At 42.0% G+C, this 18,471-nt stretch overlaps 1 protein-coding gene across 1 annotated transcript in view; it reads right to left on the reverse strand.

Moving 5' to 3' along the window:
* Window positions 1-324: 324 nt before the first annotated feature.
* The window catches only part of zfyve26 (zinc finger, FYVE domain containing 26), a 33,895-nt gene continuing 15,748 nt past the window's right edge, over window positions 325-18,471 (reverse strand). Inside the window, exons 22-43 of the mRNA XM_078289404.1 lie at window positions 18,073-18,272; window positions 17,512-17,616; window positions 16,846-16,968; window positions 16,070-16,246; window positions 14,786-15,035; window positions 14,161-14,259; window positions 13,300-13,487; window positions 12,540-12,676; window positions 11,900-11,928; window positions 11,618-11,754; window positions 10,744-10,964; window positions 10,057-10,204; window positions 8,972-9,181; window positions 5,262-5,477; window positions 4,180-4,377; window positions 3,460-3,540; window positions 3,197-3,324; window positions 2,553-2,730; window positions 2,020-2,079; window positions 1,599-1,781; window positions 1,393-1,443; window positions 325-887 (exon numbers count right to left, since the gene is read on the reverse strand). Of these exons, the coding sequence (XP_078145530.1) occupies window positions 675-887; window positions 1,393-1,443; window positions 1,599-1,781; window positions 2,020-2,079; window positions 2,553-2,730; window positions 3,197-3,324; window positions 3,460-3,540; window positions 4,180-4,377; window positions 5,262-5,477; window positions 8,972-9,181; window positions 10,057-10,204; window positions 10,744-10,964; window positions 11,618-11,754; window positions 11,900-11,928; window positions 12,540-12,676; window positions 13,300-13,487; window positions 14,161-14,259; window positions 14,786-15,035; window positions 16,070-16,246; window positions 16,846-16,968; window positions 17,512-17,616; window positions 18,073-18,272 (3,332 nt within the window). The 3' untranslated portion in view covers window positions 325-674. The remainder of the gene's footprint in view (window positions 888-1,392; window positions 1,444-1,598; window positions 1,782-2,019; window positions 2,080-2,552; window positions 2,731-3,196; window positions 3,325-3,459; window positions 3,541-4,179; window positions 4,378-5,261; window positions 5,478-8,971; window positions 9,182-10,056; window positions 10,205-10,743; window positions 10,965-11,617; window positions 11,755-11,899; window positions 11,929-12,539; window positions 12,677-13,299; window positions 13,488-14,160; window positions 14,260-14,785; window positions 15,036-16,069; window positions 16,247-16,845; window positions 16,969-17,511; window positions 17,617-18,072; window positions 18,273-18,471) is intronic.

The raw sequence follows: 18,471 nt of genomic DNA on the forward strand, positions 1-18,471 counted from the left end.
CAGTTGGTGAGCAGTGGGAGACTGCAGCTAAAAATCACTGCGCAGTGGATGAATACGTGGTTGCTCACCAGAAATAGTTCCTTAAATAAACCTGGATGCATCAGCTATACTGAGTTAAAGATGATTAATTCTTAAAATGTATGAATCTACAGGCCATTTAATAAAAACATTAACAACTTTTGTATTACTATAAGGTCTTACTTTAGATAATGCCAGTTGCCTACTATCACTCAACATAGCGTCTGCTACAGTGTCAAAATGATCTACCAGTGACACATGGATGATTTTGGAGTCAGTGTTCTCATCACTTAACAGGTAGGTTGATCAACAGGCAAATATTCCACAAACTTGGTGTATTCTTAAAGTTCTTGATGAGATTTTGAGAATTTGGTTGGTGTGATGTGTGCTGATCGCGGCTTGGCAATATGACTCTCAGCTAGGCCACTACACTCTATAGCTGAAGATTATTCTTCACAGCAACAAATATCACAATATGTGAAATGTCAGTTTCTCTATAACTACATGTAATGTGTAGTCATATGTATGTTAGGGCTGAACAATAGTTTTCCCCCCTGGTACGTCTCCAGACCTGCGTAGGAACCCCGGATCATGACATTTTCGTTTCACAGTTCAAGTGCTGCCTATGTATTCCCTTGTTGGGCCCGACTATGTCATTACCTAGCGTTTGGTCGGGCCTTGGGTTGCTGGGAGGTCTTGTTGTGGTGTTCGGACAGCCACTGGCGACAGATATTCTGCATCACTGAGTCCTCTGCTCCCTCAGCGGCCTGAAGGACGTCCTGGACCAGCGGGCCGGCCCGGCTCGGCTCCAGCTTCACCGCCAGCAGGTACGCCGGTCGCAGCTTGCTGCACAGCAGGTAGGCCTTAATCTGCGGACAGAGGGATAATAAAGGATAAGAACAGCAAAACTAACTTTCTTTGATAGAACTTTCCATAAGCAAAGTCTATAAACGTGGGATTTAAAAGAAGATACTGATTTTGCTAGTGGGCAGGTCATTCCCAAGTCTAAGTGCCCTAATAGCAAAAACTGCAATCACCTTTTGATTTCAATACTATACAAGCCTTCACCAGCATCAATGTACAATGTATTTTAGCTGAAAATGGATAATGTACAGTTGAAACATGGTCATTGTGGTTGCAGAATACAGAGACAGTTCATTTTTTGAGGGCTGGCTGGCTTTTCCTCTTGTTTTTACAAGTTTTGAGCCTTTTATTATCAAATCACTTTGTCTTTCTTTGTTTTGTTTTTTTAAATTGAGCACCTCCAGCCTCTATTTGTCAAGGACAGCCTCAGGCAAGAAAGTAGATAATGGTGATAGCCGGAGGCAAAAAGAAAAAAATAAGACGGAGGCTATGCAGTCAGCTTTACACTACCTTGTTTTCTGTGCTCTTGGTCTCCAGGATGAGACTTTCCAACTGCTTGGCCTAAATCAAGATAAAAGAAAACAAGTCTTTATGATCATAATTTAAAAAAAAGACAGTGTGGAGCCAAGTCGCACTATGTTGTCACAGTACACTCATTTTCTTGTTCTTGTGTATCTTCATGTTGTTATCTGGAAAAAAAAGAATCAGTCACTCACATCTGCTGGACCCTTATCAGCAATGGAGATGCAGCTGAGGACAAGGGCATCGCAGTCATTCTTGGTGGCGGTGCCTGATTCGCCCACACACTTCAGCAGCTGCCGTACGGCTCCATACTGCCGCTGACGGACGAGCCTCTGGCCGGCCCGTACGTACACAGCCTGGGCCTCCAGCTGGAAGTCCTGAGGCAGGGAGGGAGAAGACAGACAGATACTTCACTAACCTTTAAATGGAAAACCAAAGGATCGTAAACAGATATATGTTCTTATATTTTCCTTGTTTCCTTGCTGCATTGCTTTTGTTGCCCTTGTACACAGTATATACCAATAAATGAGTCTAAATCAAGGTTATAGAGTTTATTTAATTTGAATGGAGAAGAAATACTGTGACAAAAAAGAAGACAAAGACCATCTACCTTACCTGTATGACTCTGTACGCAATGCCAAAGCCCTCTTCTATGTTCTTTCCTCCAAGCATCACCTGGAATAATACAAAATAAGAATTCATTACTGATTTTGTCATAAACTTTCATAAACGCTCCTTGTTCCCACCATGGAATGCTGAATACTGTCCCAATATGTAATTTATTTGGTTATATACATTTTAGATACTTTCACACAGTTTGACTTGATGTAAAAGCTTATTTGGACTTCCATAACCCAACCTTAGTCTTTTGTACATCTATATTTGTTAACATAACCAACACAAAAACAAACATTTTACATTACAGTCTAAAAATCTGTGTAAATCTGATGTTTACCTCTCATATCCCTTGATAACCCTTGTATTAATAGTTCATGCAAACTATTTTGACTCAAAAATATCTTGAATCAAGTGTATTAACACATTAACAAAGCCAGTAATGGGTGGTAGGGTGTTTCAACAGGCGGTACCATGCTCAGGTAATGTTACAGCGCTTTTAAAGTATTGGGATAATTCCACCTAAAACTCACCTTGCAGGCAACCTCAATCTTCATGGGGCTTCCTCCAAACAGTGTAGGCGGAGAGCTGGAGCCGGAGGATTTGGAGGAAGGCGTACCCGTCTGTGCAGGCGCCTTGGAGGAGGCCGAAGCCTCACAGCGGTGGAGGAAGCGGGTCACCTCCAGCTGAAGCTCAATTGTGTTCATGTGCCTGATGAAAATAACACAGGAGAGACTCATATGATTTTAAAAAAGTAGAAAGAAAATACAAGGAAGAGGGAGTAAAAATGTCTGATTCACACACTGCAGCTACAAGCACAAAAACACTTGTCCAGACTTGAGATTCCACATTCTTTCTTTATGTGCAGTTGCATTTCCATCTCATTAATAGAGATGAGAGTATATCTACAGAGTGATGTGTATAGTCTACTGTCTATTATGTGTCTTGCACTGCTCCCTTGCAATATATGTGATGTCCTGTTGTCTCTGTGCCAAGTGTGAGAATATGTACTGTGACAAGTTGCTGTACATTTATTGTCTGCACGTGGCAAATAAAAGTGATTCTGAGTAGTTAACAGTCTCTGTAAAGCCTGACGATTTTTTCATTAATACATTTCTAACCTATTGTAACTACTTTAGTGCTGCTAAGATACATTGACCCAGACCGCCGCCCTAACCTGGACACGTCACTGGAGGACATCATCTTCCTGAAGGTGTTGACTGGAGACTTCCTCCTCCCAGCTCCCCGACCCTGCTGCTCCTGCAGGTACGTCCTCAGGTGTTCCTTGGCTCTGACCAACCAGCGCTGCTCAGCATCAAGGTAAAGGTAAAGGTAATGGTCAGAGTCAAGGTTTGGGTAAACATTATCATCTCAGCAGAGAAATACTTAAAATTCTTCTGGTCAACTGTATGACTGTTAAAAACAAGACAAACAACATACCTGCTGCTCTCCCAGCTGCAGGTAGGAACTGGCCCCATGGGTGAAGAATCGGATGCAGGTCATGGCCGCCCGCACATGATCCTGTCCAGGTAAAAAGTGAGGGGATTGTGTGAGAAGTAAATCATGGTTGGAGGTAGTCTACTAGCCAATGCAAAAAATAAATACAACGTTTATTTAAATGCATCAATTAAAGCATTTTTGTATTGAAAAGCAACTTTTTTTCAATCTACTGTAAAGTGATTATTTGATTATCAATTGGAATTCTAAACTAATTTCTGAAGACACTTTGCTTGGCCATCACTGTCCACATCAAAATTTACAATGAATGATTTTCCCTTTTCAGGCGGTTATTATTTGATTCATTATCAGAGGAGGCATAGAGGCTGAAAACTACTCAGTATTTCACAAGAAAAAAAACAAAAATTAGAGAAAAATCAGAAAAAATAGACATGATAATACATATAATATAATAATTTTTATAGGAGAAATATGCTTTTTTCCTATCCCATAAATCATCCCTCGACCCACCAAAATTATCTTGCGACCCCCTAGGGAGTCCCGAACCCCAGGGTGAGAACCACTGGGCTAAGGCACAGACCATGTATCTGCAGTCTGCCTTCCCTCTCGCAATCAGTCCTGCCTCTCTCCACTGTGGACAATCAATTCAAGGCTAAAATGCCCCCCAAAAATCTTAATAAAAAAACACTTAAAGACTCTAACCATCATGAACTGCTGGAGCTGGTAGAGAGTGTGGAAGTATCCCCGGCGCTGTAGCAGTTGGCAGGAGGCGATGAGGTAGCGGCTGCAGGCCTCCAGGCCTGGATCCAGGGTCTCCAGTATACCCTGCAGCATGCCCAGACGACCGCGCTCCAGACTGGGCTGCAACATGCCCTCGAGAAACACCTCGTCTGGGCAGTCCTGGGCCATGATGAAGGAGGGAAATTAAAATCAAGCATGGGGAGAATAGAAACAGCGGCACATAGTTCTTTGAAAAATATCATCAACTACACCATATTTTTAATTTTGGTCATGGAAAGAGGCGAGGCAGTCGGAGCCGGCAAGCCCATAAGAGTGTTTTATCTGGTGGTCAATTTGTTCAATTTGTGTACTTGAGCAATACACTAAACTGCTACCAGATCAAAGCTACAGTTTGTTTTCTTTGGTCTGAACCATAGTGGAAAAGTTTAGTTTGTTGCATTTTTGTATTTTGTTAATTTAGGTAGACACTGACCATTATAAGTGAACCAGAGCTTGTAAACAAAAGTCACATGGACTCACAAGTAGCTCATTGGACAGAGTTTTGGTAACCTGTCATCCTGCCAGGTTAGAGATTTTGGTAGGAGGAGTCATAAATCTGATTCCAGTCCCTGTAATTTTAGCTACTCTGGTGTTCATAAGAGTTAAGAACACATGAAGAAATAGCTGAATATGAGCATCACTCCAGACTGCAGTTTGCCCTGTGTTTATTTTATTATGTATGAGTTACTGCTGGCTATCATATGTCAACATCTGTCTCCTTATACCCATAAAACCTTGTGTTTTGGGGTCGATTACGAATTGCACCACAGTTCACTTTGAAGAAGACCAAGACTCACATTTTTTAGGTGGTCTCAGTGCAGTTACTTGGTGCCACCCGAGTTCAAATGCCACTGTTCTCACTTCACCAAATGAACCAAACTAAAAGGAGTAAACGCCCCAGACACTGAATAAACTGCTTGAAACATGCTTGGTGTGAACACACTCCAAGTCTCTCTGGATGCGGACGTCAGCTGAAAGTGTAAATGTGAAAAGCCAAGCCTCACCTTGTTGAGCAGGTGTGTCAGGGCCTCCGTCATGCAGTCTTGACGCATGTAGAAGCTGACCAGGGCCAGGTGAGTGCCATATGTGTTCAGGTAGTAGAGAGCCTCCTGGTGGAGGCTGCTGTTCTGGGTCGGCCCCTCTGGTCGCTCCACTGGGCCGGCCTCACCGAGGGCCTCCTCCAGCTCCCGCAGTGACGCCAAGATGTCCTCACCCGAAGACTAAAACACACACACACACACACACACACACACATATATATAGGTATACACAGAGGCACACAAAGACATATTTTACAGATGTCATTCATTTCTATATAACATAGCAAAAGATGGCATTTTTGAACACTTTCATCCAAAGCACCTTACAGTGCAATAAGGACGTAGAATGCATGGCTTCAGTGGGAATTGAACCTCTAACCCTGTAGTAGGGCTGAACACTTAATCGAAATTTTATCGAAATCGCAATATGGCCTACTGCAATTTTCAAATCACAGGAGGTGCAATATTTGTTAAAGGCAAAATGTGTGTCAAAATACCATTTTAAATTAAATATTGTCGTGCTGCAGAGACGTCCTGGCCTACACATTATATTCTACAGACTTAAGAAAACATCTTTGTTTGGTACAGATCCCCGCAAAAATCACACCATAATCATTTTAATACGTTTTTCAATGAAAATGAGAATAATGATGTAAAAATGATCATTCCCTCTAATATCGCAAATCATATCGCAATTGCAATATCAGTCAAAATAATCGCAATTAGATATTTTTTCCAAATCGTTCAGCCCTACCCTGTAGTCCCTGATCAATACAGGACCACACAAGCTTAGCAAAGCTTTCTTTCAGCATTAGCCTTTCCTCAGACTGGAACCCCCATGAGCCATGTAACTGTCAGCAGAATAAATGGCCATGCTGCTGTTCCAACTGACTCAAAAGCGCTGTTGAAACAGGTGGATTGGATATCTGTAGAGTCACTGTGTATCTTTCAGTGTAAAATGAAAACACACTTCTTCAAGAAAGACTTAATGTCTCCCTCTCCCCCGACTTATTTCTCCCCTTGCACCTGATCTTGCTCCTGTTGCGTTTAAAAAAAAATGCCTGGCCAGTTTTTTTACTATGCACTTCCCTGTTCTAGATAAATATTTTATGGACACAGTAATATTTGATACCTCCATTGTCTGGACACTGTAGTTTTGACCCCCCCCTCTCTTTATTATTGATTGCTTAAAATGCCTATAATAATATAGAAATAGCTTATTCATGGTAGGCTGCTTTGAATAAGAGCGTCAGCTAGTCATCTGAAATTTAAATATAAAATGCTTATCTAACAGGGGAGTAACCGTCTTCTTGAACTCTGTTAACACTCACCACCTTAAACCCTCTCCACACATCACAACAGTGACCTCAGCTGGAGAACTGGGCTCCACCATGTGATCCAGTTCAACAGAAACCAATGTTACAAGTGCTGCTCATTCTGGGAATTACTAGCTTCCTCTCAGAGTGAAGTAGTCTGGCATGTATGACTCCTGTGCACGCCCAGCAACCGAGTTAATATGAAATAGTTCTCTTGAATTAGACAACGGATAAGTGACTTCTTCAACCCTGTTGTCTACACCAGTGGTGCTCAACGTGGGGTCCGGGGCCCACCAGGGGTCCTTGAGGGGGTTCCAGGGGGTCCCCAGCAAATTGATGAGTTAAACTTCACCATTATTCCTAATTTACAAGAAGTTAACACAATTAGAGAATGGAGAAGAATGACTGTTTTGATCATAGTTTCACTGTTATCTCTCTACCTACAATACAGACAGTCATGGAATTATGGACAAAATCATATCTAACAATACAGATATTCTCAGATTTGGGTCCGAGAGACAAATTCTCATCATATTGGGGTCCGTGGCTCTAATGTGTACTACATTTGGGGTTCTTGATATGAAAAAGGTTGAGAATCACTGATCTACACAGAAAATTATGTAACAGAGAGAAAGAATTCAAACCAGCAGAACTGGAAAACCTCAAAACACGTTACATAATTCATTTTAGAAGTATCGTTTTAAGATACATGTGAACTCATTGACATTTCTTCTGCACTGTACCACAGCCAATAACAGAGTTCCTATATATTTTGATGTTAAAATCCCTTTTTTTCTTTTCTCCATACATCAATTTTTATACAATGCAGATTTATCATTGTTGGACACCTGTAACTATAGGCTGCTCCTAAAAGTACGTGCCTTTAGTAGCATACACAGTTACTCATAGGGGGAAACAACTAAGAGTGTGGTGGGGAATTTACAGACTTTCCAGTGTTTCACACTACTGTCAGTGTTTCTCAATACTTTCACAGACCTGGAAATTGTTGAAATCATTTGTTGTAGTTTTCCCTACTTCCCTGACTTCTGTAGGAGCCTCAACTCTCAAGTCTGCTGTGCAAATACATGAAAAAACTACAAAATCCAGAAAAAAAAGAGACTGAGCATCTCTAAGGGCTGACAAACTTGTAATTATACCAGCTGCTGAATGTACTGCAACACTTGCCAAATGTGTAACAGGTTGGCAACAGGTTGGCATGGTAGCAGAGCAGCCTTAATATAAATAATCTACTTTTTTAGTCCATCACTTCCAGTGGTTAAGGAGAGGGGAAAAAGAATCCACTGGCACAAAAACATGACAGGGCCATTGAAGCTTGGCCTTCATTGTTGAGAGCTGTGGTGCACGTGTCCCACTTACTTAATTAGCTAAACACAGCCTCAATGACCCTTACTATTACATAACTGGACCCACATAAAGCATTGTGGTATAATGCAGTGAATAAAGCAGCAGGGACACCAAACACCAGTGACATAATCTGGGACCCAGAGAGAAAAGCTCTGACTTCCTGATCGTGTTCCAAAAAACTCCTCAGCACCACAAAAGTCTATTTTATTCAAATCACGTTGGTGCGCTCATACTTCACTAGTACATTCTAAATAAATGTACAAAACAAGAGCTTACACACACACTTTTTGCGTCAGTGTGTGCTACTGATTTCAAAATGAATTGGAATCCGAGTCATGGTAAAAGTCCCCACCTATCACTACCGCTGCACTATTGCTCCACCTCTAGGAGAAACTACATGACAAGTTAAAAGTTCACTTTGCAATGGCCAGAAGCATACAGAATGGTTTGGTAGCTATGAGAGACGTTACATTTGTGTTAAAAATATGTTTGTTTATCCCCTCCATCTTTCAAACACTGGGTTAGAGTAGAAAAAATCAGATATACTGTAAAAGGCTTTTTTACTTTTAAGCTCTACACTGTATGGCAGCCATTTATTGATTACCTTACAAGCCTTGTATAGTCACTACCCTGGTAAGTTGTTGTGGGAAGAATACCTGATGTACACTGTGGTTTACTGTGGCAATCTGCACATTTTTTTTCTTTTTATGTCTCTGGGTTCAAGTATTGTTTAAGTTAAATGTTGTGTTTTTTCACTGTTGTTCATTGTCTGTTGTTCTGTATTACTTTGCCTTTTCAACTGAGAAATGGCAATAAATAAACCATGGGAAAAAAATATATACATATGTTTATTTAGGTATACTTTACAACATTTGAGAAGTGTATGCAGTGTATGCTAGGATGGAGACATCTACAATGTCTACCACTACACTACAAAATGCAGATTAGACACAGGATGGGAGACTACTACCATGGCTACCGCTGTCTTCCTACCGTGGCCAGAGTGGGTCGAACGGTGGACTCCAGGTGCTGGACGATCTCCTGCAGCAGACAGGGACCCAGGTTGAGCTGGTTGCGGTCCACTGGGGGCTTCAGACAGCGGGAAAACTTCTCCCGGGCCCCTGAGAGGTTCCCTGCCTTCAGAGAGGCCATGGCCCACGCCTGCCACACCCCACCGAGGTCCAGACCGCTCTTAGTAGACACCTGGCGTAGCAGACAAACAACCAACTACAATGTGAACAGATGAAGCTATTGAGGACCCCAGAAGAGCAGTTACTACCACTGTAGCTACTAATGGGGATCCAAATAAACCAACCAGGGTTAGGCCGATATATCGGGCCGATACTGGCCTTTTATTAAATATCGGTATCTGCCTGTCAATGTCGTCCACTGCCAATATGATGCAGGTCCCTCCCTGACCACAGTTACATAAAACCTGCAGTGGAATTTTTATTTATTCATTTAATTGTTCAAGGTCCTTGTCCATTAATCTTTCATTTAAAGGCCTGCCATTTAATGGGTGGGGTGTGTCAACTTCAATTAAGGAGCTGCCAAACCACCTAAAAGAATTTCATTAGTCTGGGTTTCAGTTAAGTGCTTTAGTGTCACATGTTGGTCTAAATGCTGTTGCAGAGACTTTTCAACCCTGACAAGAATAAAATTCTGGTGGAAACGCTGAATACTTTTAGGCAAGTGTCAGCACAAAATATTAGCTATCAGCAACTTCAGTCTTAAAATATCGGTATCAGCTTTCAAAACCTATATCATTCGAACCCTAAAACAAATAGACTGGCACCATATGATTTCTCTTCCTTCAGTATTTTACAGTGAAACTTCTGATGAACACCAGATCTCAAATATTACTATGTCTCTTGTCTGGCATACCAAATTTCCACGGTAAAAGAAAGGTATGGTTCATAAAGTTTGAGAACCACTGGGTTAAAAGATTTTCATCAGAAAATCAAACATCTTAACAGCCAAAGCAGATTTGAAACCTGACTGACTATACAGTCTGTGTGCATGGCAAAATTCCTAGCACCGTTTATAGACTGGCGATACAGAACCGAAACCTGCCTCACCTCCACAGCCAGCTGGTAGTACTCCGACTCCAGCAGCTGGTTACGGAGACGCGTGACAGCAGTTGTCTCCAAAATGTCGTCCAGAGAGGGAATGTATTTGTAATTGGCCGTCACTAGAATCTTAAGTACGTCTACTTTGCTGATGTAGCTGTGAACACAGGAAAGAGTGAATACAAAACATTGAAACATTATGGTTGGTGTGTGAGTGGCTGTGTATGTGAGATGGACAGACAGACAGACTTAGATTCAGTGACGTATTTACACAGTAACTACAATGAATGAAGAGTACCAAGTGAGTGGTGTTTGTCACGTAGGAGAATGCAATGACTAATGAAAGTTTGGACTTCATCTTAATATACTTCCTGTGGTTTATAACTCATCTGATGACTCATCTGACCCATGATCTGAACCCATCTGACCGGAGTCATCTGGCAATCCCAATAGGTTAAGAATAACGTTACAGTGCCAGGAAACAGTCGAGTGGCTAAGTCCACCACCTCTGAAACCACATGACACCCCCCTTCCCCCCCACTGGCCTAGGATCACTTCCTACCAGATCTTTCTCTCCTGTGTCTTCCCTCAGACTCTCCCACTGTCTAAATAACTGCTCAGTCTCCTTTAAAAAAAACCCCACACAAATGTTACAAATTGTTTCCAAATACAACAGGATCCAGGTTTTCCTCTCACCTGTCACACAAGGCGAGATCCTGGCTGCGGCCGACCTTGACAAACATCAGCTTGGCGCTGAACAGCAGCTGGCGCATGACGTCGGTGAGGAGGCAGGCGTCCACCTCCGGGTTGGTCAGCTTACGGGACAGGGAGCGGCAGTGGCTGATGAGCTGGTGGCCGCAGGCCATCTGGTCGCTGTGCAGAGACAAGATGGCCACAGAGAGGTACGCACTGGGAGCCTAGGGGTTTAGCAAAAGACCATCATCAGTCTAACTGTATTCACCGAGTTAATTCTACCGCAAGAGAATTGAATAAGAATATGAAATTATGTCAGTTTTTAGGCTTGCCCTTCTCTTTATCGATCATAGACTGACTCAATTATTCACTGTCTAAAACAAGATAATTGAAACTGAATTGAAGTATATTCTAAGCTAAGACAAAGTGAACTTAATTAATTGCCCTGGGACATAATGTCTAAATTGGATTAATTAAAATTTAAGACAATTAAATTATTATAAGCAAAAGTATTATAAGCTAAAAGAGCACAGAATCATCTTTTCTACGTATCCTATCTGGCTCTTATTGCTTGCCCTAGCACTTCTCTATCATACATAGTTATTCTAGGGAAAAAACAGGAGTTTTGTTACATTTATTGACTCAGCACCAGGTTTCTTCCGAAACTAGAGCTGGGCTTTGACCCTTGTAATCCATACTACTAATTTAAGTTTATGCTACTGTTGAGCTTGTTGTAAGCCAAGCTGGGTGAGCAGCAAATGCCTACACCCTTTCTCGGACATCCAACCCAGCGTTCTAGGAGGGCGCCACCCTGGTTTAACAGCACAAGGGATAGTTGCATCAGATCCTGTGTATTGACAAATGTTCAAGTTCAGACCTGTTCAAAGTAGAACTCGCTCCGCAGCAGCTGGTTCTCTGCAGGGATTGTGCTGAGTCGTATCTGCTGCTGGACCACCTCAGGCAGATGCAGCATCCCATCCAGGGCTTCCTCTGTCACCACAGGGCTACCAGCCACTGAACAACAAATAGAGGATGAGTCATTTAGGAGCGCCCACCTGTTTTTACTTATAAATTAGAGGTTTTCTGAAAAACTGCACTTTCCCTCTGACTCCAATATAGCAAAGAAGAAACAGCTGTAAACATAGAAATACTCATCTACCTTCAGCTTGTTCCAGCTCATCATCAGAACTGCAAATGGACACAAACAAAATAAAAATCAGTGATCCGTTCAAATCATGGTAACATGTCAGTGCACACAGCACAGAATGGTAGTGCCACTCACACACTCACATGCACGTATAAACATCCACACAAGCTCTAGACTCAGATCTTAAAATTCAAGTTATGTTTGTTCTCTTGTTTTTATCTGTATCTACTGTATATGTCTTTGCAGGGTTCCCACTGTAGCCCTGATGTAAAATACCATGCCTTTTCATAACGAAATCTAAGCACTTCCATAACCCCCCAAAAAATGTATTCTGCCCTGTTGTTTCTCAGCTCAGAAAAGTTCAAAGGCGGTAAACAGTCTGGTTTCCACTACAGTTGGGCTTGCTCCTGATATATTCCTGTAAAGTGACACATCGGTACATTCCCTGATACTCCACGACTTCCCCGAAGAATATATCAAATTCCCTGACTTTTCCTGTCTGGAATACACCTCTAAAACTTCCATGATATTGAAGATTCTCCATGACCAATGGGAACCTTGTACTTGCTCTCTAAAACACTTTGTAAGAAACTTGTGCTGTTAGAAATGCTTTATAAATAAATCAGCCTGGTGTGAGTCTGCAGGGTCTTACTCCGGGTGGAAGTAGGCGTAACACTGGTCACAGACTCGGACGTCCTCCTCGGGGCATCCTTCCACCGCCATCTTCCGCTCGGAGCACGCGTGACACACCAGGCGGCCACATCTCCGACAATGGTGCCGTCTGTTGAACTAAAGGAGGGGGAAAAGGATCAAGAGAAAGATCACCACTTTTACAGAGGAAACCTTAAAATAGCGGTTTATTCCTTTTCTGCTCCATTATGCATCCCACATGACATAATTCATTCATAATCTCTGAGTCAAAAGCCACATCAGCTTCACCTTCATTCCCCTTCACTGCTCTGTTGTTCCCTCTCATTTTGGTCTTGCAGTAATAGCAGGGTTCCTGCACAGTTTCAATTTTAAGATTCCATACTTTTTCCAAACATTAATTTCTCGATTTGATTTGAAGATTCTGGTGTTCAGTGTGATTTACTGCAGAAACTTGCCCCTACTAACTATGCCAAATGACTCTATAGATAAAAAATATTTCAACAAATATTAAAATATGTTAGATGACAGGGATCCAAAACCACAAAAATTGTGTAGTCATATGTATATCAGGACAGTACAACCATATTTTTCCGACCTTTTTGTGCAATTTCCTAATTAAATCATCAAGACCTGGAAATTACCAAATTCTTTTCCAGACTTTCGAGACCTGTGTAGGAACCACAATGTTTTATATGTAAGCTAGTCCCTCTTTTCAGGTTGTCACAGCACCGATCAGCCTCACAGTGCTTTTGCCCTCTCACCATGGTGAACCTCTCGCGCTGGCAGACCATGCAGACATGCTGCTGGGTGTCAGGGATCCAGTCCTTGCGGGCGGGGGGGTTCTCTGGAGGCTGGAACTTGGCAGGCGAGCGGCCTCTTCTGCCGGCCGAGCCTCGATCCCTCTCTTTCTCCGTGCTGCTGGAGGAGGAGGTGTGTGTAGGTGTGCTGCCTATACGTGACCACAGGCGAGGAAACAAAAGCAGAACAGTTGGCAAAAGAAAAACACAAGCTTCAATCCAGAAATTCAATTCAAAAATCAATGAACCTGTGTTAACCCTACCACTGAATAGGCACCACATGAGCTAATGCAACTCTTTACCATTTGTTGTGTTCTCCCTTTTCTTTTCTTAATTTTTTCCTTTTCATTTCCCACACTTTTTTTTTACCCAGTTCTTATTTTATTTGAGCTACTTTTACCTCATTGTCTCTTTCTGTTTTATTGTATGTAAAAGCACTAGTAAACGTTGTTTTTAGAAAAGTGCTATACAAATTAAGTTATCAAAAAGAATTTTGTTCAAGCCACCAAGAAAAAAACAATGGAGGAGAAGTTGTTCTGTTAATCTGCGAATGTCCATCGAGTAAAGTAAGTAAAGTAGGTGGCATGGTGGCTTAGTGGTTAAGAGAGAATGTTGCTCAACTGGGACGAAAACCGGGTTTCAGCTTCATGTCTGCTATTATCCACCCTGCTGAAGTGTCCTTGAGCACGACACTGAATCCCTGCCAACTCCAGTGGTGCTGTTACGTAGCTGACCCTGACCCCTGACCCCTGACCCCTGACCCCTGACCTCACTGTCAATAGAGTATCACATTATCATTATTAAACTGGTGCGGATGCATCTCACCAGTAGAAGGTGTCGGAGATTCGACCCGGCTGGGCGACGGGGAGCAGCTGTCGAGAGCGGGACACTGCAGCAGCGCATCCTGCAGGCTGATTACAGAGTCTGGGAAATAAAGACAGGCATGCATTTAGACAAAACAAATCCCCTTTGCCAACATTTCACTTCTATGTGAACTTGAAAATGAAATGAATGCAATTTCACAGCATAGTTTTTCTTGGAGAGCCAGCAGATCTTCAACTGTCAACTTTGGTGGCTGACTATAAAGCTTTAAATAAATATAAATCTTTAGTTGCATGTATTGCAGAAGCACACAGTAAAATAAAAGAAATACCCAAATGACCCAAAAAGGGACCCAAAAATTGTTTTTTAAATCTTGGTTCCAGGACAAGACCAATTTATTAAAAATAAGTCCTACAACCTCTCTCCATTGTACATGAAATCTGGTACTTAGATGATAGCAAAGTGAACAGCAGAGTCTCGGTCAGTGTGTCTTAGTTTGTGTGAATGTGTTTCAGTATACGTATCAATATCTGTGCCAGTGTGTGTATGGATTCGTCTGTATGCGTCAGTGTGAGTCCGTGTTTGTCAGTCTGAGTGTGTGTGTTTGTGCTTCCGTTCAGTACTGTACCAGATCGAGACTTCTCTCTGGGGGCGTAGGGGAAGTCGAGGGCCTTGCAGGCGTAGTTTGACAGAAGCTTATCGATGTCCTCGGTGCCGAAGCCAGCCTCCTGGCCAACCAGAAGGCTCCGCAGGGTTCGCACCGCCACGTCTGCCCAGTCCACCTTCAGGTTCATCAGCAGCTGCTCCAGCATCAGCAGGGGCTCCGACAGCAGGGGGAAGTAGTCCTGCCTGGCCGCTGGGGGCAGAGTCAGCAGCACCTAGGGGGAGCAACACATTCACATTCAGTTATTAAAACAACCTGAAAATATTAAGTTATTCAGCTGCTCTGGGAGAGAAATTGACAACGATTTAATGGCAAAAACCAACACGTTTCGCCTGTAATAGCATTCATCAGGTCCGTTAATAACAGACAATAAATATATTTCTTGACATTTAGAACTGGAAGAATGAGATATCCATGTTTCCACACATTTACATTATATTACAAAATTTTATTCCTTTTTCTGACTGGATTGGAAGATTTCGGAGTGCAAAAGGACTGTGAAGTAGACCATATCACTCTATAACGGAGGATTATTCTCAACAACAACAAATTTCACACTAGGTGAAATGGCAGAGCTTAGCAAGTGGTTTCGCCATATTTTTCACTGTCTTTACTCCAGGCTTGCCATAAATATGCAAGATTAGGCATGCAACCGAGTGACTTTATTGACTTTATTGACTTTATTGATCCCTGAGGGGAAACTGCGTAATCGGTTGAGACATTATGATCACTGGAAGCATGACAAAAAGAGACTTATGATCACTGGAAGCATGACAAAAAGAGACTTATGAAAGTGGATGAAATTTCCTGTGCTTCTGATGAACTGCAGTAGATATACAGAAACTAAGATACAACTAAAGTACTAGCACAATGCTATTTGACGATGCCCAAATTGTGTTAGTCCATTAATGCGATGTTAGATGGGAGAATGCCGTTTTATTAGGCAAACACAAACAAAGTCTTGAATATTTAACACTCTTTACAAATACCTTTCCCCCATAATTTTCTACAGATTAAAGCAGCTGTCTTAAATTGAGTAATATTTGTTTGATAATTGTATTTATGTAGTCTTTATTCATTCAGGTTAGGTTGAGATCAACGCAAGTCTACCCTTTATTATAGCTGTTAATACAGTTTGCCTTGTTCCCTTCATATTACAGCACTTTGAAACATAAAGAAGAGGACTGCTGGTGTTGTTGCTACTACTACTGAAAAATTATTTCTCTGCACCTCTTAATATTCCCTAACCTTAGAGCCCAGATGAAGGGCATGGATGTGGCGTCGCCGGGCTGGTGACACTTGGCTCTGGAAATGCAGCGTGAGGTAGTCAGCCAGGAAGTGGCAGGCAGCCAATCCGGGACGGCGGTCCAGAGCGCGCTCACAAACCTCCAGGCCAACCACAAAATCCGAGAGACCCTCGAGCAGCTAAACAAACAATTAACAGGACCAAAAAAACATTGAGGAAAATTCATCAAATTATAAGGTAGAGAAACAAGAACATTTAAAGTGACAATTATTAAATTGTACAATTGAAGAGGGCTAATGTGTTCTTATATCTCACAGACCTTACATATAGTTTTTCCTCTTTCTTCTACATATGTAAGATTTATTTTTAAAAGGACAGATATGGGGGGAGGGATCATCGCCTGTACAACACTGTCACTGAAGAATGAATGTGATATTGATTTGTTATTTATGTGGGGAAAATACTCAATAAAAAAAGACATGTGTTGGAAAAGGACAGATACAACCACAAGAACATCTTGTAAGTACCACAGTATTAGAAGATGCTATTAGCTAGTTTCCAATACCTGTCCTTTGACTAGTCTGGAACACTTATACAAAGGGGTTAGGTCACCTTGCATGGGGCACAGCAGCAGTATTGGCTACTGTTGGCGGCAGGGATCGAACCAGTGACCCTTTGACTACTGGGCGGCCTCCCTAACAAATCTGCCAATCTTCTTTACGGCTTACAAAATGGCATCACAACGTAAATTCAACCAGATGAGTTGACTGGCCCAGACCTGGAAAGCCTCCTCTGTCTGTCCCTTCTCCAGCAGATGAAGCAGATGTTCTGTCTGTAGCTGCAGTCTCAGCTTGTCAGATACAGGATACAGCTCCACCCACTGTGCACAAAGGGCAAACTCCTGCAAAAACAGATGAATAAGTCATGTTATATTCTATAGTCATAGAGTACAATGTGTGAATGAATAATGTAGGAATCCACATAAAAAGGCAGTGGAGAAATCGGTTCCCAATGGGTCAGAGAATATAAAGTGGAAAAGGTGGGGAACCGTATAATGCACAAAACAAGTAGTTTATTTGCTATAAATAGTGCTAACAAATACAAGCACTTCAAAGCAATAAATGAACCCAAATATAGGCTCGGTTTAGCAGCTACTCAGATGCAACGCGTTTCAAGCTTGGCGCTCTTCCTCAGGCAGCATCGATGCTTCCTATATTTGTGTTAATTTATTGCTTTGAAGTGCTTGTATTTGCCAGCACTATTTATAGCAAATAAACTACTTGTTTTGTTCATTATACCTATTCCTCATCCTGTACATAATATGCAGATTAGAGTGACTTTGATTCTGATGTGAAGATATGGCATTTTTCTTCGACATCGACATCTGTGTGTGAGTGTTCAACTAAAATAATGGAAAACAGGTTGCAAATGTCGCTGCACCTACCCTAGCCTCCAGCATCATAGAGAACATGGACTCAGAGTTCGTCTTAGACTCGGTCCTCAGCTCCTGCCATGTTGCCCAGGGCAAAGGACGCTCCAAATTCAGCATCTGTGAGAAGGAAAGAAACTGCCAAATCTGAAAATTCCAATTACACAACTGAAGAAAGTAGGGTGTGATCAAGCCAATGTACCCTGGCATGAGACACAGAAACCAATGTACTGTGTGCTGAACACACATAAAACTTTCCCTCATCTGCAAAGAAACACACACATAATACATACACAACTAAAGTCAACACTGAACAAAGCCAGACAACATCATGGATGAGGCTGAAAAGTTACATAAGTAAAGCTCACTGGGAGCAAGATTACACAAGCAGGTTCGTATTTTTTCTGTTCAATTTCAATACCAATAATGACTGAACTTTTGGTTGCATTTTTTTTAACAATGCTGCCTCCTGTGCTTTTGTCAACTAGTTTTGAGTGCTGGTATGACGACTCTGCTGTAGTACGACATCTAAATTTCTCTCTGGGATCAATAAAGTAAGATTCACTTCATAATTACCCAACGATAGATGTCCAGTTCTTTCTTCCTGAGTTCTAGGTCTGTCCTGAGCGAGGCCTCTGTGTTGGTCTCATTGAGGCAGAACTCGAGCAGCTCCAGACAGGCCGACAGAGGCCAGCGCTCCAACGCCTGGAGGGCCACACGGGCTCGCAGGTTGGGGTCCTGTACACGAAACAGCTGAGCTACACCTTCATCTCCATCTGAGTAAAACAATTAGATAAAGGACAAACATTTTAGTGGCATTTCAAACAACTGGAAAGTAATTCAAGTAATTAATTCATTTTGTATTCAAAATATTGTAGTATTGCTGATGGTGCATGGAGTTGGGTTATGGTGTAGAAAGATTAAACAATAGCTTTTTCTGCAGAAAATAATTGTCATTATCTCATTATTCATTAG

This window comes from Centroberyx gerrardi, chromosome 17 (assembly GCF_048128805.1).
Source record: "Centroberyx gerrardi isolate f3 chromosome 17, fCenGer3.hap1.cur.20231027, whole genome shotgun sequence".
NCBI classification, from domain to species: Eukaryota; Metazoa; Chordata; class Actinopteri; order Beryciformes; family Berycidae; genus Centroberyx; species Centroberyx gerrardi.